Genomic DNA, 16241 nt, shown 5'->3' on the forward strand with positions numbered 1-16241 from the left:
GTGTTAGAAGGACTGAGGTCTCAAAAATAGTCTTGCTTATATTTTGTGTAAATAGATTACATTTATATTTCTTATTTATACTTCTAACTTTCTTACTAGTATTTTGACCTGCATTCTTTTGTCCATATGAAAAAGAGAAAGAATATAAAAGGTATATCACATTACAGCACTGTAAAAAAATAAAACTCAAAATGAAGCCGTATATCAAGCTGCCTGTCTAGCGTGTCAACAATAGCCTAATACGAGTATCTTCCTTATCTTATGTTGTAACAATGGTTTAAAATATTTTATATAGTCATATCTCTCCTATATATATGATAATAAGAATAAATAAAGGCTTTCATCTTAAATAATTAATCTCAATTACGCGTAAAAAAGCTAAGTATCACTGTTAATTCTTAGTAAATATTCATTTACATATTTTTTTTTTATTCTGAATTTGAAATTAAGATGATTTCTTATTAAGAACTACCATAAGTTTTTGTCCGCTACTTCGTTCACGTAGATTTTAGAAGTAAGTAAACCAATAAAATTTACCACTTCTAGATGGCGTATAAAAATAAAACATAAAAGAATTGCCATGCCAGAATACCAGAAACTTCAGAAATACGATTGTAGAAACCGCATGCAATTTGGTGCAATAGTTTTTGCATGATACCAGAACAACAGGTTTAAGTTATTGTTTAGGCTTCTATTTCTTTTATTAAAACCACTTATATTATTTTTTCTCAAATGTCTACCATGTAGAGATATCATCTAATTATAATTATATTACAATAGTAAGATCTTTAGCTGTACGGTTATACATTCTACAGTTTTCTTTCAGCTTCTCAAAGGTTGACTGTAAGAGATCCCTTTATGGAATAAGTCCGCCATTGTATATTAAATTTTTATATATAAATATACAATATATATATAATATAATATATATATATATATATATATATATATATATATATATATATATATATATATATATATATATATATATATATATATATATATATATATATATATATATATATATATATGTATAGAATAGAATAGAATAGAAGAATAGAATAGAAATCATTTATTCAAATAAACTTACATATAAGCACTTTTGAAAAGTCATTACATTTTTTTTTAATCAACCGCTCGTTCGGAAAGCTGTCTCATCACAAGAAGAACGAGCAAGAAACTTGCGTGTTGCTCTTTTAAATAATTTTATTATTACTTTACATTTTCAAGTTTAATTGTGTGAATACAAACCACCAATTAGCACTAATTCAATTAAATACTCAAAAAGAAAAAAATATTGAATACATAACCAACTGGTTAAACAATTAATAAGAGGAAATCAGTCATAGTGATTAGAGCAGACCAGTCCCTACAAGCAGCACCCGTTCACGAGTATGACGGATGAGATATATATCACTGCGCTCGACCATATTTTCAATGACCCGGCCCACCACGCCGCCACAATGGACATTTTAGTGAGCATGACTACTCAAAACACTAGACCACGTCAAAGCTACTCACAATTGCCATCTAAGAATGCATGCGGCAATTAATACAAAAACCGCTACGCTTTCATATTTCTAAAATTAATCAATTAAATCAAGAAAGCAATGAGAAAATAAAATTATAACGTTGTATGCTAATAAACTAATTATTTACTTGATATGTTGTCATCTATGAATTCGTCTATCCTGTAATAGGCTTTCTTACATAAAAATTGTTTAATATAAGATTTGAATTGCCTCTCTGTCAGATTTAATGCAGATTCCGGCAGTTTATTATAAAATCTTATGCAATTACCATAGAATGAATTACTGATTTTGTGCAGACGGCATTTAGGTAAAATAAGCTTATTTATATTGCGTAAGTTTCTACTTGTACAGTCTTTGAGTTTTTTAAAACTCTCTAAGTTCTTCCGTGTATACATAATATTTTCATAAATGTATTGTGAAGTAACTGTGAGGATATTTGAGTCTTTAAAGCACTGACGTAATGACTCTCTCGAACCCATACCATAAATAGAACGTATGGCTCTCTTTTGTAAAACAAATACGAGTATAGTGTTTATATCGGCTGCTTTACCCCACAGCAGTATGCCATAAGACATTATGCTATGGAAATAATAAAATATACAAACGTCTGTTAATTGTCTAATTCTTCTAATTGCATATGCAGCAGAACTGAGTCTACTGGCCCATTGTAAACACTGTTATACCTAAAAAAACTGTATCATTAACAAAATTTACTATTTCATCATTAAGCAATAACTGTGTATTTATTAGTCTTACATTAGGAAGTGTAAATTTTATACACTTTGTTTTGCTGGAATTTAATAATAGGTTATTACATGTAAACCAATTTAATATTGCAGACATAGCACAATTTACATCGTCTAATTGATTACTTTGACGTCCAATTTTAAACACTAACGAAGTATCATCCGCAAACAGCACTATATCTGCAATTTTCTCTACCATAAAGGGAAGGTCATTTATGTAGATTAAAAAGAGAAAGGGGCCTAAGATTGACCCTTGTGGAACGCCCATCTTAATATTAGCTCCCTTAGATTTTACACCGTCAATATCTACAGTTTGAACCCTATCCTCTAAATAAGTTCTCATTAATTTTAGATCATTATCTCTTATACCATAATGTTCGAGCTTGTACAAAAGCGTTTTATGATCCACACAATCAAATGCCTTTGATAGGTCACAAAAAACTCCGAGTGCATCCTGTGACCTCTCCCAAGATTCGAAAATATGTGTCACTAGCGCAACACCTGCGTCAGTGGTAGACTTGCCGGCGGTGAAACCATATTGCTGACTGTGAAGCAGTCCGTTAACCCTGAAGTGATGTAACATTTGATTTAACATTATCTTTTCAAACACCTTACTTAGAACTGGCAAAATAGATATAGGTCTATAGTTCCCTGGCTCAAATTTATCTCCTGATTTAAATAGTGGGATTAATTTGCTAAATTTCATTAAATGTGGAAAACGCCATTATCAATACATTTATTAAAAAAGGATATGGGAGCAACAATATCTATGAAAGAACTAACTACTTTTACAGACATGCCCCAAAGGTCTTCCGTATTTTTTAAATTTAGCTGTTTGAATATTTTTATGATATGAAAGGGGCTAACATGTGAAAATTTAAATCTTAAAGAACAACAACCGATATTAGTCTCTAGTAATTTTTTTGCTCGAGATTGAGATGAGTCCAGAGAAGATGTAATATCAATCGGAATATTAGCAAAAAAATCTTCAAAAATATTAACTACATCTTTTGTTGTTGATATTAATTTATTATCATATATGTATATATATATATATATATATATATATATATATATATATATATATATATATATATATATATATATATATATATATATATATATTATACAATAAAGACTTTACAATACAATACAATACAATATTATATTATCTGTGGTAAGATTAAAACGTCGCGACCACCTATGTAACTATTTTTGCTGTTTTAGAATTCTTACTCGTGTATGACGGCCTCTTAAATGTTAATAACGTTCTAGCCATCTTTTCTCGGGATTAAGTATGTGAAGATATATATATGTTTAATTTATTTGTTTACTATTTACTATTTTCCTTAATTCTTCATATCCGCTTTGTAAACTAAGCAGGCCTTCGATGCTATGGTAGGTAAACATCACGCCCTGAGACATCACTGAACGTGCTCCGCGTGTGTATGTATCAAAACCGGCTTACCATGAGCTCAGTAATTTAAAATTAAAATTTAATAAATTAAACTTTTCCTAAGCAACCCTAAAACCCCAAAACACATAAGAATAAAATATCGGTAACTAACAATTGAAGAAAGTTCAGTCTACATAAATGTTTCCTAAAATATTTCCAGATAATTAGATAGAATTAATAAGAAGAATTGTGACTTTGTAAACTTTAAATGGCACAGCGAATCTTTGAGAAATAAGCAAGGAAAGACGCTACTGTTAGAAATCTAGGACAGGAAAATACAGTACTTATTTCTGTAATCAAGGCACTTCTTGGTTAAGATACTATCTAGCTAATACAACAATACATAATGAACTGATAGTACAAATCACAAACTAAAAAGGCAGTTCCGGTAGCCTCCAACAAGTTCTCGTATAGTCTGCTCATGTAAATAAAATAGATATCAGGAAACTAGGTAGGTTGATCAGGAAACTAATAGATATTCTGATTGGTATTTAGTCAACTAAATAGACACATCTTTAAACTAGATTTAATTATTGTGGCACATTTACACATTTGCCACTTTTTTTTTTACTTAGTAGACTATTGAAATTTTGCCGCTCCTCCAACTTCTATAATTTAGTGTCCTTATTCACAAACATATTAATTACAATTGTTTCGTCAATTAAATTGTAATTTCATAGTTCTAGTGTACTCAGTCTTCTGGTAAACCCATGACTATATAATTGATAACCTATTAAATTAGGATGTATGAACAGAAACGCTTGCACATGCGCTGACTAAATGCTACATAATCACAAAAGTTCTACGACAATCTAAGCCACCTTTGGGCCTTCTGGGTCGTAGACTAGATTAATTTACTCTTAATAAGTTAAGAAACTAAGCATAGAAATTTCCGAACAAACAATTTTTGTTAAAAATTTCTCAAATTTGTATAATAATTGTAATACTGCTTTTATCAAAATAACTATTTAAATATTACAAACAAAGTTATTAGTATTTTTTTTGATAGGTGAAAATGGTATGGAAACCCCGCCTGCGCAGCACCAGTGTAGGGTGAAAGATAAGAATGAAAACAGGCCCGTTAGCCCGTCATGATGAATTCATCAGGAATTAACCATGATAGTTTCCAGGAGGAACCGCGAGGAGGTCGACCTGGTTGGGTATATTGCTAGCAATGGGATTCTCAGTCTCCATTACTAACAATCCCTTTCGCCCAAGTCACTTATTTTATTTATTATTAGGATTAGTATTAAGATCTCCATAGGATAATATTCGGTATGCCCTCATTCTTTCAGAAATATTATAGTATAATATTAGTATAATTACTTAAAATACTCTAATATTTACTCGATAAGAAAACTTATGTAAACACTATTATGCTTTACCAATATTTAGCTTCGTAACGAGATAAACGGTTAATAAATTAATATTAAATAATAAGCTTAACGTCCTGGAATACCTTGAAATAACCTTGCTGCCGATTGTTTGAGCATTAACAAAACTATAATACAATTATGCTTGCATAGACTAATGAAATTTGTATTATAATGTGCAGAGTCTAGGTAATATTTTAATGGGACAATTACAAGCGAGTTATGCAGAAAATAAATAGCTGTTTTCTACACAACTATAATTTTTATGAACATTTCATAAGACATGGCTCTTATGTCCATAACAGAAATTTGTTAATTTTTGTTTAATCTCCATTTAATTAAAAAATCTTTAATCTCCATTTCATAAAAAAGCGTACAAAACAAACACAAATAAGTACTAACAATAGGTAGGTAGGTATTTTATTAGTAACTTAGAGAAAGTTTTGTAATTACACACAATTTAATCAAAAGTGTTTTAATTTTGAATGTAGCTGGAACATTTTCATATTTTGTTATTTTGATGATGGTTAAACGTTGAACTTGATGCTTGACACGGTGTCGTAATGGTATGCGTACAGACTTTCCGGTTATCGTACAGTACAAATTTATAATCGAACCACACATCAACGTACAATGCCAGGCATTACACGAGACGGCTCAGCATCTTAAAAGGATAATATACAATTTCTATTTTGAAAATATGAAATTAGAACAAGATCAACGAGAAAATAAAAATTATTAATTGTTCCTTTTTTAAATTTTTATTAATGAGGAATTACTATTATTATATTACATCATTAGTATTCACAAGTGTGATACCTATTAATTTCATCATTTTCAACAACTTACAAAATGTGACAACATTTTTCTATTATTTAAATTTAATTATTTATTTACTCTTTATAGCACCACTTAAAGAATAATACAAAGATATTTATTATTAAAACTAAAATAAACTATCAGTGTCGCGAAACGACTGATTAATGGCATAACTAATCACCTGCTCCATATACATATATTAATATATTACAAAAACTGCACTTATTTTATCTAATTTACTTGCAATTTTTTTTTTAAGTACTGGCTCTGTAAATATTTTGTAGAATTCTTTTAATGGCATACGAATATAAAAATACTTAGAACACTTTACTACTATCTTATCAATTTACTTTCAAATTTTAAAAGTTGAATTTAAGCATTTTTGTCTTTGTGGTTATTTTTAAACAATAATATTCCACAGAGTTGTAGTGTATTATAATAAAAATAATCCTATATATGAATTTGAGATAATACGATTAATCTGTGTACCAAATATCATTGAAATCCGTTTTCGTGTTAAAACATGAGTGGATAACAAACTCTTAAATACTCAACATTAGTAAGCCCAGGTGTGTTTCGTGATTTTAACCACGGAAATAAGATGAGAAACAATCTAGGATTTAGTCTGTGTTTCATATTTCAATTAAAGATTTAAGTGCAACTGAATAACAAACATTCGTATATGTTAACCACTGAATATGTTTAAAATTTTCAGTATTATATTAGTACATAGGACTATTAGGAGATTCATGTAAATTACCAGCTATTTTTTTTTTTGTTTCTCGGTTAATTAGTTTAATTACCGTTTGATTAAAGGGACAACTTGATTAGAATAGCGATTAAAATATCTTTTGTACTGTCTATACTAGCATATTTATAGCAGTAAATATGTATTTTTTTATGTATCTGCAAAGAAACTAACGTAACTTTTAAAGTCAGAAAATTCTTTACTAAATTAATAAAGAGAAAAAAGTATTGATGACATTTCATTTTTTCCTGTGCCCACGTTGTAACAAAACAAATGATTAGTCACGCGCAGTATGTCAAATTGTAAATAGATATGGTAGGTTATCAGAGCTATTTTTTATGTGAATTGTATTGTAAAAAAAAGCAATTTCCCAACTAGTCATCGTATTATAAACAAGTACTTACACAAAACGTCCTTCCTTATCGGTCTAAATTGTTTAAAAGAGCTATAAAAACTATTTCCTTTGACAATTGTTTTTCACTTATAATTACGGAAAATTTTCAATATAACTTAAATATTTTACTACAAATAAGTATAAGAACTGCAAAGGTAAAAATCGAACATGACCTCACTTCAAAAGATGGGCCTTGTAACAATTAAATAATTACACACAAGCTTCTTTTATTTTGTATTTAAACACATGTATTAACTTAAAAGTAAATTAACAATAAAAAAAAGTTTTTATCGTGTTGACAAAGGCAGTATAGTAGTCTACGATATTTAATAGACAATAATATTGTACCTACCTTTGTTATTACTACTTTGCAATAAATCCTCCGCATGCATTGATTATATTACAATTGATATTCAATTGATACAATTAATATAAAAATAGACCCATAAAATTTATTTTGATTATATTATCTTGGTAAAGTATAAGTTGTAATAGAAATGAATAGGCTAAGTGAATAAAAAAAATTAGCAGACGCCATCATCCAAATCCAAATTAAACGTGATCGTACGGTCGCGTAGAGACCAAGGAGTGATCGGAGGAAAGTCGGGATACTACTTGTGCGCTGGGTTGATGATATCAAAACAGTAAGGAAACCCTGAATGCGCATGACGAAGGATCGAGTCAAATGAAAGTTTTGTAGAGAGGTTTATACCTTAAATTGTTAAAGTCGTACTGAGAATGCGAACAAAATAAATATCACTCCTTTGATATTTTATACAGAAATTATATTTATTTATTTTTATCTAAGTATAACTTCTATTACTACAAAGACAATTGTAATCTTTACACGAACAAATGTGTGTGTATGTCTAGTTACACTGAGCGAGATGCGTTTTCTTTCCCAATGGACATATTCGAGCCATAAATACGAATCTCGCCTCAGTATCTCGAAAAAAGGGGCAGTAAAGTAATCGTGCATGACTAGTACTATAAACTATTATGCCAATATGCAAATAAACTTTATATTATTTAATAAGTATAACTATAATTTACCTTGTCTATGGTGAACGTCGACATCAATTGGCACCGAATTTCCAGGCACATAATAACGTTTGTCAGTAGCTTCTCTATACGCTTGCTCATTGGGGAACACAAATTCTAGCTCCGGCCACTGCCTAACGATGCGCAACTCTGACTTGGCTCCTAGACCTGGCCAGCAGCAGGCCAAGCAGTAAGACAGCAAGAAGAATCTCTCGATGCCGTAAGACATCTCCAATTTGAATCTATCCAGCAGCTGAGGATCTAAAAAAGATAATAAATGAGGATATAATAAATAATTATAAGTACTTTTTATAATTGACCATTTGCAAAAAATGGGTGCTTATGATTTTGGTATTGTTTTTCTAACAGGTAGTATATCGTTTTATGAATTACAGATAAAAATTAACTAATTACAAATGCAAATTTTGAGCAATGATGTTCCTAAAGTATTTAAGTATTTAGTCAGTCTTCGATTACGTATATCAACCATAGAAGTTTCCGTTTAACAACAATCTATGAAATAACATTTATATCCATTATATCTTTGAGATTTCTTTTATTTCAGAATGTTTTAGGTTTGTTTTTGCTCGTCTCACTATCTGTCATCTTTATCAACATTGTTAGTAATGAATGTTCTTGACAACGATTTCACAAAATTGAATTAGATACAAGAAGGTTAATTAAAAAGAAGGTTATAAAATTCCTTAAAAAATTAGGTAACAAAATATATAATCACACGTGATGACTTCGATATATGTTTCTCGTTTGTTACATCAGGAACAGATAATAATACAAATTGAATGTTGAATACAATAAATATTTTCTAAACCTATTAACACCAATTTAAATGAGACACGAATAATTATTGGAAACGATAAGCATAGAAAACTTATTAGAATTGCCGTTAACAAATTTTATATATGTAGATATATAAATACATAAAAAGGGAAATATTATATATTAAAAAAGTTAAGTAAACTATTTAGAAAGAAAAGGCTTTCATTTTCATCATAGATATATGACGTACAATAATCATTAATATAGTAACAATACGTAAAAATATTAATGTAATAAGGAATTTATATTAAAATTTACCATATTGGCTAAGAATTGTTGCGCAGAATCCATTTTCTGGACCGTACGGTCCCATAATGTTTTATATCACTTAACCACACTCCTATCTTTGATCACACTGGAAACGTCTTTAAAAACACGATTGTGTTTACACCCGAAGAATCACTTTACTAAGAAATATTAACAAATCAAACAACCGGCGTACGTGAATTCACTAACACGGTGACTCCGATAAATGATCTCCGTTTTGCTGATGATAGCATGCCGATTTTATAATTCTACACATTTAGTACAGAATGGCAAGAATTGAATGTATAGACATAAAACTGCACACAATTCAATGGGAATTAGAACATATTATCGTAGAATGGCAATGTTCGCAGAATCCAGTCGTATGTTTTTTACATACATTCAAGTAGGTACCCCATAGCCAAAGTAATATCTGTTCGGAATGTTGTCATTGGATTTAAAGTCTATTTTGAGTTATTTTTAATTGGGTTGAATTGTATATACTATTAATTATACAATATTATTAGACAATATTATCGAATGAACTATGAAGAAAAGTTTACTTTTCCATTATTACAAGTACTTATTGTATCTAAATTAACCGATGTATTTAAAATTATGGTTTTAAAATGATACACTTTATAGACTACTAAAATGTTAACAGTTTTTTAATAGCCAATAACACTTATTATTATTAGTAGATACAAAAATAGTATTGATGAAGTAAAATTACCATTCTTATTCTTACAAATACTTTTAAGGTAGTTGGTTATTAGATATGTTGAAATCTATTAAACTAGATATTTCACTTTAGACTAAATTTTTATTTCACAATTTAATTACAAGTAGTAACTTTTAATTGATATATTATAAATCAATTTATTATTAAATACTTATTTTTTTTTTTATTGTAGAATTAGCAAATAATATACGTCCTTAAATGGATAACAGATTAAATGCAATAACTAACATGGGCGTGTTAGAATTCAAATTTAAAATAATTATTACCTGGGTATAAAATTACTATAGCGTGCGTGCTTATATATGCAAGAACATTATCTGTGCAAAAATGATTCGTGCAGATAAAAGATCAAGATTAAGTAAAATCATTCATCGAGTACTGGTATATATATATATATATATATATATATATATATATATATATATATATATATATATATATATATATATATATATATATATATATATATATATATATATATATATTAAGTTATTTTCGTAATCATTATCCGTACAAATTATCGTAATTTAAAATAAAAAAAAGATTCAACGTTTTACTATAATTTAAATACCTTAACAGATTTTGGTAACCCTTTTAAAACAAAATGCTTGGTCGCTGAAAATTTTTCTCAAGTCTGAATTCTTTAAAAAATATCATGGATTATAATAATAATAAATTTTACCTGATTTGAGTAAATAATGGCGATAAAATTTTACTCAAAGTGCGCCGAAAACACAAAAAATTATTGAATAATTATAATAATAGTCTTTAAATTAAAAAGAAATACTAGTAGTATTTTTACTATTAAAGTTTTTGTTTTATATAAATTAAATTTATGAAGTCGAAATGAAAAAATATTGACCGAAAGATTGTCACATTTGTATTCATATAACCGGTTGAAAACTAATTACATAAAACTTTCTGTAGTAATTATCTAGATTTGTCTTTTGTCTATGCCTATGATATATTTTTTAACTAGTTCGAATTAAGAACTCTATCTTAAATTTGAATCTTCGTTCCGATACGAGTGTCTTGAATAATTTTATATAAAATACTGACCGCTCATCGCATCGATGCTCAAAATCCTTGTTTTCTCGTGTAACGGTACTACACACTATATGAAATGACATATCAGTATATGGTTTCATTACAACACAGCAGCGTCCGTATCATTCGTTATCGTTTTATGCATCTACATTATAATATTAATACATAATAATTTACCTACTTTTGTGAAATAGATGACAGATACGAAATAAATAGAGTACAATTTTAGAGGATTGTAAAAAAAGGCTTTTATAGGTATAAAAAATATATGTAGGTACTATAAAAGTAATCCAGTTCGATTAATTCGATAAAAGATTTGCGTTTTTATATTCACTTTACTAAAACTCAAAAATAATGAAGTGTGAATATAATTATGCATTAATTTGATGAAGAACTTCTAGTTCTAGTAGTTTCTACACACAAAAAAATCTGTGTAATTTTGAGATTGTAAAAAAGATTTATTCACCACATAGAATGACAAACAGAATTAAAATGGTAATAATCACCTATAAAATCTTAGGCATCACGAATATGCCCATAGATTTAATTACTTCAACGTAAAATTCCTGCAGTTTCAACATACAACGATTTACATATTTATTTATATCTAACTATACCTAACGCGGCTTCGCCTGAGTGAATCAGTAAGTACATAAAGTACCCTTTGTACCTATTAAGTTTGAATGTAACCTACGCGTGAACCAAATTTAATTTAAATTCGTTCAGTGGTTATTGCGTGGAAAAGTAACAATCCATCCTTACAAACTTCCGCATTTATAATATTAATAGAATATAATTATGTATCACGCCGTATTCCTTACGGGGTAGGCAAAAATTATATAAAATCTGTTCGTTTATATTAATCATGCTCATGTTTTTAGTGATCCGTAGGCAATAAAACGAAACTTCGCCGTATCACTAGTCATGAAAAATCTCAATTAAATAGGAATATCGAATATCTTATGTTAAACAAACTCTCTGAGAATATTATAGAATATTAATATCCAGCGATCGATGGATCGTATTGGGGTAAATGGCCTTTAGAAATCTTGACGATGTCTTCTAAGAAACCTTTCCACTGTATTTAACGTGAAATGTGTTCGATCAGGGCATCCTTTTAATAAAAACTGTAAACTTGGAACCTGAGACTATGTTTAAACTATAAGTATAAGACTCCGTTAAAGAACGAGTATTCGGTAAAATTATTAGGTTAAGAATCAGGATTGTAGAGTTTAACCGCAATTATAATTTTAAGTTCAGTTGGCCAGGTCTTATAAGTCGGAGGGACAAAGAAGATTTTAAGTTTTAGAATAGATACCAAGAATGATTAAAATAAGAAGGTAACGACCCACTAGAATCGTATTGATGCTATTCATGCCTCAGGATACATCTGGTCAATTGTTTTATTATATATCATAGCTTCTTAGTAGAGAAAGCTTATATTCAGTGTTGGGAAAATAAAGCCTAAAACAGAAAAAGATTTAATGACTAGCCATTTACAATATCACAATATAATATTGTTTTAGCCTCGGTTCACTTAATAACATACAGAAATATCTATACCTAATATGTAATATAAAACATTCAAATATCTACTGAACTCTATTTACTTATTTTAAACAATTGGACACGCTCTTAACCGGTTTTTATTTTTCCTCTTAGTAACTAGTATTATGACTAACTTAGAATTTAGAGCAGTTTGACTCTTTTTTCTCAAGAGAAATTCCGAAATACTATACCTATGTTAATTATACTAAATCTATATCAATAAAACCTAAGTAGAAAATTTGAATCTATATTTTTTTATATTTTTCATTGCAATAAGTCGTTTTAATGAAAAAAATTGAAACCGATATAAAAGAGGAAACCAAGAGATGTATATAAGGATAGAGACCTTAGACCCTTGGTCTTTAATTCTACCTTTATCATAGAAGCCTTAGATAAATTTTAAATATTATTACCTTAAGGTACTTTACCTATTTTGTGTTTACCATTGACGTAGTTTTTGAAATATATGAGATACATGGAACAGACCAGTATATGGAATCTAGTGGCCCTTAAAAAAATTTTAACACCTATCTATGACAATATTCTGTGATAGGCTTTACATGTTTTCATTTCACAGTTTAAATTTAGTTTAATTAATAACATCTAATAAATTTGCTTTAAACTATTTAAAAATCTGTTGAATATGCCTATATTTTTATGTGCTACACTTATTGTTAACATGCATCGAAATGTTAACCATTAATTATATTATGACTTTTGTAAATCCTTAGATGCCAAATTTATTATACGTATGCAATAATAATAATATGAAAAAACTATTTATCACATCAGACACACATACACTACACACATTTAATCGAAAACATAAAAAACGAAAAAAATGAAAAAACTGTCACAACTTATTAATAAAACGCTCTAAACTAGACTGACATACAACATCTTCATGATTTTAAACTAGTTGATAATTGCACTATGTACTTAGTCGTGAAATATGCAATTTTATTGTTATGCTATTAATCACTCAACTGAAGGTCTACTATTGTACCAGGAAAGAATCTTCAATGGAAAAGAAATTATAGGGCGGCCTTAGAGCACGCTATAACAGATATATCTAATTATAATAATTATCAAATGCAATTGAATTATTTATTATGTATTATTGTGTAGTTATATATGTTAATGAATGTTGATTATGGTACTAATATTAGTTATTTTGAATAAACAATCGACCGATTTAAATAGAAGGAATCCTTCTTTATTTTATTTTTTATGTTTTACGGATAAATCTGAACCTACTTTTAATATTTTTTTATCGAAAAGATTTACTGCCTACGGAATAAAGATCAAATTAATGTAATGAATTTCTCAAGAATTTATTTCTAACGATACTATTATTTTGTTAAGAAAACAATTTAATACATGTAGGGACGTGGAACTAATAAATGAACACTTAAGTGACTTTAGTTACTTTGAATTAGTTTTTCGCAGGTTTTGGTAACTACGGTCAGTCTATTTTTTTTTTTATATTATTAGATATACTTGAGAATTAACTCGAATTGCACTCGTAAAAAAGTATGATTTTGCTCCGGAAATGAACGATGCGCCCTAATTATGAACATTTTGTACCTTATTATTGGACTAATATTGTTAATAATTTGTTCAGAATTTTTGTAAATTTTATGATAATTCATGTGGCTAAATAATCACAACTTGATTTAAAAACATCTATTGTAAGTATATTTACTTGTTATAAAAAATTTTGGAGCAGAGATTCAAATTAATAATGTAAATTTAAACAAAATGTAGTTAAATAATAATAATGTAATACTTTTTACCGTTTATCATACTAATAATTATAGTCAAAACAAAATGAAAAAGTTTATAATAATGTTTGATCAATCTAAACAAAATTTATTACTTAGTTCATTTTTAGACAGAGGTACCTAAAAACTACTACAGTTCAACTTTAGATAAATATCTTATTAGAATTTATATTTGATTATGCAAAAGTTGAACTAACATTTTTATTAGTTCAACTTTTAGAGTCTACCTTATCAATACCTGGATGTTGAATTAAAAAAACTATTCAACAAACCAAAAATAAAGTTTGTAGAACAAATAAAATGAGAGATATTTTATATGTTCATTTTTTAGTTATAGGTGTTTATTAGTTTATTTCTAGTACAAATATATAATTCGTACCAGTATATACTTTAAATATATTTAAATCTATTATAAAATTAGCTTTAACCATTACTTCAACTTCTGGGTTAAGTGACAAATATAGAACCTATTACTAGAACAGCAAAGAAAAAAGTTTAATAATTATTGGTTATCTACATTCATAACATTAAGGGAAATGTAACCAAAATTTTAATTTAATTACAACTTCTACAATTATATATGCTTACAATCTATTATTTAAATACAGCTATGAGCTTAAGTTATGAGTGCTTTAAATAGACTTCCATATTAAAAACATTTTTGACGCAAACCGCAGAAACAGTCACTTATTCACAACACATTTGAGACCTAATTGTATTTTTTTATGTCAAGCAGGTAAAAATGTCGCTGTTTATGGAAAAATTTCTGCACAATCGTTTACACGTAAATTTTTATTCTAATTTTCGGCCATTTGTTCAATTATTAGGGTACATTCATCTGTTGGTTTCACTACCCTATATTGAAAGTATGTTATGTTAACGTTGTCACCCATACTAGCACAATGTTCTTCTTTTTGTCAAAGTAGAACTGAAGGTAAGAATTAGAATAGTCATTTTATATAATAGATATACATTATTTATCTATACTTAAGCGTACCTATTCCATTATTTAGTTTTTAATAAAGTGTGCGTTTCCTTTATATTTTTCCATTGTAAGCATCTATCTATACTTTACTCATTAGTGGTATTTTTTATTTATTTTAGTAGCACTAAATATAATAAGGTAATAGGCAGGTCGTACACGATGCCACTACCGTAATTTCAATTATCTAATTAAGTTCGTGAAATAGTTTTTTATCGCCAGGAAATTAAGAAAATTTAAAATATGGTATCAGTTAGGAAGAACTTACAACCTCAATTAGGTTAATGAACTCATATACTATAAAGCTCACCTTTAACATTGTACGGTACAAAATTCTAATATCTGATGAATTATAATTAATTGAAAATAAGATGTCAAGATCACACAGAGCAGTCAAAGACATGCAAACGAGTATTTAAAATACTTCTGCGCCTATTAGACTATAGATTTTGTTGATTACAAATAATTGAGATAACGGAATGAAATCACGCATCTATTAAACCATACAAAAAGGGAATGTTGCGCTGGTTTGGCCATTTGGAGAGGATAGATGAAAGAAGAATTACGAAAGAGATTTATCGAGCAAGGATGAATCGATATGTCGATAGAGACCGCCCTAGCCGGGCGTATGTCGACTAAATAGGCGACGTACTGGAGAAGATCCAAATTAAAAGTACCCATAACCGACGAGCGTGTATGAAAAGATTGATGAATGTGAAAGAAGCAAAAGAGGTTTGTTTGAACCAAAGCATTTGGCATTCCTTTTTTTTCTGCCTACCCTAATGGGAGACGAGTGTGGCAGATATGTACGTATACAACCTCTAACACGTATATATGTTTCTTTAATCATTTGAAGCAATAATCTTAAAGATTTATTCGTCTATTAACCTTTACCCACGACCTGGTCCACTTGATTTAAATATATTTATAAACCAGGATGAAAGTA

The 16241-nt window shown here is 28.4% G+C and overlaps 1 protein-coding gene across 2 annotated transcripts in view; it reads right to left on the minus strand.

Annotated features, from left to right (window-relative positions):
* LOC113512533 (protein yellow-like) overlaps positions 1 to 16241 on the minus strand; it is a 33945-nt gene that overhangs the window by 5437 nt on the left and 12267 nt on the right. The window contains exons 1-2 of one of the 2 annotated variants that reach the window (XM_026896442.3): positions 9205 to 9361; positions 8122 to 8370 (exon numbers count right to left, since the gene is read on the minus strand). In XM_026896442.3, the coding sequence (XP_026752243.3) occupies positions 8122 to 8370; positions 9205 to 9259 (304 nt within the window). In that variant the 5' untranslated portion in view covers positions 9260 to 9361. Of the gene's footprint in view, positions 1 to 8121; positions 8371 to 9204; positions 9362 to 16241 lie in introns of those variants that run through there. The other variant, XM_026896436.3, reaches the window with a different exon arrangement.

The sequence above is a fragment of the Galleria mellonella genome, unplaced genomic scaffold, assembly GCF_026898425.1.
Source record: "Galleria mellonella isolate WM207_F2 unplaced genomic scaffold, CSIRO_AGI_GalMel_v1 utg139, whole genome shotgun sequence".
NCBI lineage: Eukaryota > Metazoa > Arthropoda > Insecta > Lepidoptera > Pyralidae > Galleria > Galleria mellonella.